This window comes from Tupaia chinensis, unplaced genomic scaffold (genome assembly GCF_000334495.1).
Source record: "Tupaia chinensis unplaced genomic scaffold, TupChi_1.0 Scaffold000276_2, whole genome shotgun sequence".
NCBI classification, from domain to species: domain Eukaryota; kingdom Metazoa; phylum Chordata; class Mammalia; order Scandentia; family Tupaiidae; genus Tupaia; species Tupaia belangeri.
In genome coordinates this window covers 1,375,077-1,378,512 of record NW_006159759.1, presented here as the reverse complement: position 1 = coordinate 1,378,512, position 3,436 = coordinate 1,375,077, and the positions used below count along the sequence as shown (strand labels likewise).

At 42.3% G+C, this 3,436-nt stretch overlaps 1 protein-coding gene across 1 annotated transcript in view; it reads right to left on the bottom strand.

Annotated features, from left to right (window-relative positions):
• Positions 1–525, bottom strand: part of TRPC6 (transient receptor potential cation channel subfamily C member 6) — a 108,259-nt gene extending 107,734 nt beyond the window's left edge. The window contains exon 1 of the mRNA XM_027772483.1: positions 20–525. Coding sequence (XP_027628284.1) covers positions 20–174 — 155 coding nt within the window. The 5' untranslated portion in view covers positions 175–525. The remainder of the gene's footprint in view (positions 1–19) is intronic.
• Positions 526–3,436: the final 2,911 nt, after the last annotated feature.

Genomic DNA, 3,436 nt, shown 5'->3' with positions numbered 1-3,436 from the left:
CTCTTAGGAGCGGGTGGATTAGCCGTAGGGAGGCAGCTGGGGCTGGCAGCAGTCGTCTCCCAGCTCCGAGTCCATGAGCAGGTAGTCCTGGCTCTCGTTGCGCCTTGCGCCGGCTCCGACAGCGGTTTGGGAAGAGCCGCCCCTCCGGGTCCCGAATGCCGGGCTCTGGTTCATGGCGGGAAAGCCCAACTGCTGTGGGTTCCGCTCCCGAAGGAGTCGCGGCGATACTTGGAGCCCGGACCCCGTGCGATGGGACCCCAGTCACCTGACAAACTGGTCCTGGACGGACCGGTACCCAGGGGACCAGCGTGAGCAGAGGGTATAGACGCTAGGCGGTCTGGGCTCCTAGTGGCTGGCTCCCCTGTTGGCTCCGGGGAAGTCAGCACTTAGCTTGGCTCAAAGGGGACCTCGACCTGAGTGCTTCCGGCCGAGGGGACCCGGCAAAAAGGCAGTCAGGGCTCCGGGCAGAGACAGCGCAGCTGGGGCCGCGGGTGGCAGCGGAGCCTGAGAGCCGAGAGCAGAACTAGCCAGACCGAGCCGAAGAGTTACTATGTCAACCGAGACTCCAGCCCTCCGCTCCCGCCTTCTTCCTCCGCGTACTCCGTCATGATCCCCACCTTTAAAGGGATCGGAACGACGTTCCAGAAAGCTGCTGAAGCCCGCCCTGTAGCCACAACTTTGCAGGGCCAGGGTGAACCCAGACCAGGGGAGTCAGACAGGCACTTTGTTGCTGTTTTCCTGTTTTCCTACATCTCTTGGAATCTGCTTATTTAGTAAGGACACACTGGGGACTTTCTAGGAAGCGTCTGTGAAGTAACACTCTTGAAGAGCCAAGGAAACCATTTGAAAGGGGACCTAAACAACCTGTCCTTTCTCCAAAATGCCTTCATTTCCTTAGTGCATTGTCTCCCCTACTCCCAACCCCCCAAGTTATTATGGCCCTTCAAGATGAACAATGTTCTGTGTTCTCAATGTCAGATGTTACCAATTCTTGTGCAAACCAACAAATATAGGCAAGCATTTTCTGACGATACCAAGAAAGAGGCTAGCTGCTTGCTTCAGAGAAAATTTTCCTTCCATCACTGCCAACGCTGGAGGTATTTCTCTGCCAGATGTTTCCCACATTTACAAACTGTTTTGAATTTTAAGACTTAGTTTTAAATTCGGATTATTCTGCATACATGCGAGAAGAATAAAATCTCCACAAGGATTAATCAGATTTTGTAGTAGTCCAAGTAATCGTCAATTAAGAATCCATGCATTCATTCATTCGGTTAATATTTAATAAAGGCCAGCTGGGCGAGCAGTGTTGCAGGATTCCATGGGGAACAAACATAGTTTCCAAGTTGCTGGGCTGGAATTCACCCAGTGGTTGGCCATGCGGAATCTGGCTTCCTCTGTACAACACCCAACCTCTGTGCTATTGGCCAGCTGTCAATATGTTTTGAACCAAGCTTAGATTGTTGACTAGATCTGGAGTTACAGAAAAAGTTGGGCAAATAAAGAATTGCAGTACTCAAAGTTTAAATAAATTATTGGCTGAATAAAGATTTTATAGTTCCCACAAAGTTGAAAATTGCAATGCAGTTTTAGGTAATATATGAAGGATCTTCAAAAACTTCGTAGAAAATGTGTCTTTTGGAAAACTGTGTGGCTTTCTAAATTTTTTGCATCAAAATAAACTCATACTTTTATTGCATTTTTCCCTGAACTTGTGAAATACCCTACTTGTTTATATAGTGTGTTTACGGTACTGAAATACAAAGTGTAAACTCTGAGATGTGAGGATGAATATAGGCTGTCTCTGTGTGTAAAGGGAGGAATGTCACTGAGAGAGGACCTTTGCTTCACTATACACATCTATTTGATGAATACACTGATTTTACAAAAACTGATATAGCAATTATAATATGGTATTTCAAAAAGTCAATGGGGAAGAATGAGTGAAGAAAAAGAGATGCCCCCTAGAAGGTCTTAGGCTAGGAATCCCAGGGGAAAGGAAACAATATGTTCTTAGTGGCTATCAGATGCTAATGACATAGAAGACTTAAGGTAACTGCAGTTACTAAAATGCCATTGCTAAGGAAAAACCATTAACACAAGAGGCTTTCTGGTGTTAGTTGGCCAGACATACAAATAAAAGTTTAGTCACAAATGCATCTGGATATTTTAAAGCATGAGAACTCTAAAAATGTCAAACTCCTGGAAACAGACACTATATACTAGACAGGTGATTGCTAGTAGGGGTGAGAGATTGGGGGGACATTGGTCAAAGGACACAAAATTTCAGTTAGAAGGATTAAGTTCACATTTCTTATACACCATGGAAACCAGAGTTAATAACAAGTGTGTAACAACTAGATTTGATTTTAAATGTTCTCACTATAGAAATTAACAATATGAAGCAATGAATATATTAATTAGCTTTGTTTAGCCATTCCCCAATGCATACATGTATGAAAACATCATGTTTTACACCATGAATATGTGTATTTGTCAATTAAAAAGAAACTTCAAACTTTAAAAAAAAACATATAAAGTCATATATACAATCTTTAGGTAGATAAAGTCATTATAAGTGTTCACTAAAAACTGAAAAAAAAAGTACAGGCTTGACTGATAAATAAAACCTTGTAGGTGTCTATATAATGAACCAACATCATCCACACAGGTCACTTGATCCCCAGAAGCATTGGAAAAGGCGGTACCTGAACGTTAGAGTTGTACCACAGGTGCATTCCCAGAGCTGGAGGAAATGTCAGAGTACCGTGGGACTGGTGAAGTGTTCCTTCTTTGGCCTCCATTCATATATAATGCATATCAATAATGGAGTGATTGTCTGAAACCAGGTGGTCAGCACAAGAAATTCTATAGTCACCTAGGAGGAAAAAATGAAAATCCCCTCTGAAAGGAGAAAATATCTGGGTCTTTAAATTATCTCTACAAATTATTTTTTCTAGAAAGTTTTTTTTTTTTTAAGAATTATGTCATTAAGCTTGATTTGTTTATTTTAATTTGACTAGAGAGAGATTCTCAACATAGAGTGACGGAGAGAGAGGAAGAGGTGGAAAGTGACAAAGCAGGCTTTCAGGCCTAAGACTCGAACCATGAGCAATCACAAAGGAACCCAGTGCCTCAACTACCATGCCACGGCCCCTCTACAAATTAGTTTTAAAATAAAATATCCACCAATGAAAGGCAATAATGCCCATTAAAAATAAGATAATATAAATAAGAAGGAAGAGATAACACAAAAACAGGTGACAAAATGGAACGTTAAGGACTCCAAACACAAGAATTAATTGGCACAAACAGAATCAAAAGCAAACATAGAACTTCTTGAGTCTAAAATCCTGTGTGTGCCTCACTAAACTTGGATAAAATTTTGAAAATTACATGTTTACATATTTTTTACCCATCCCCTTATTTCCTGCTG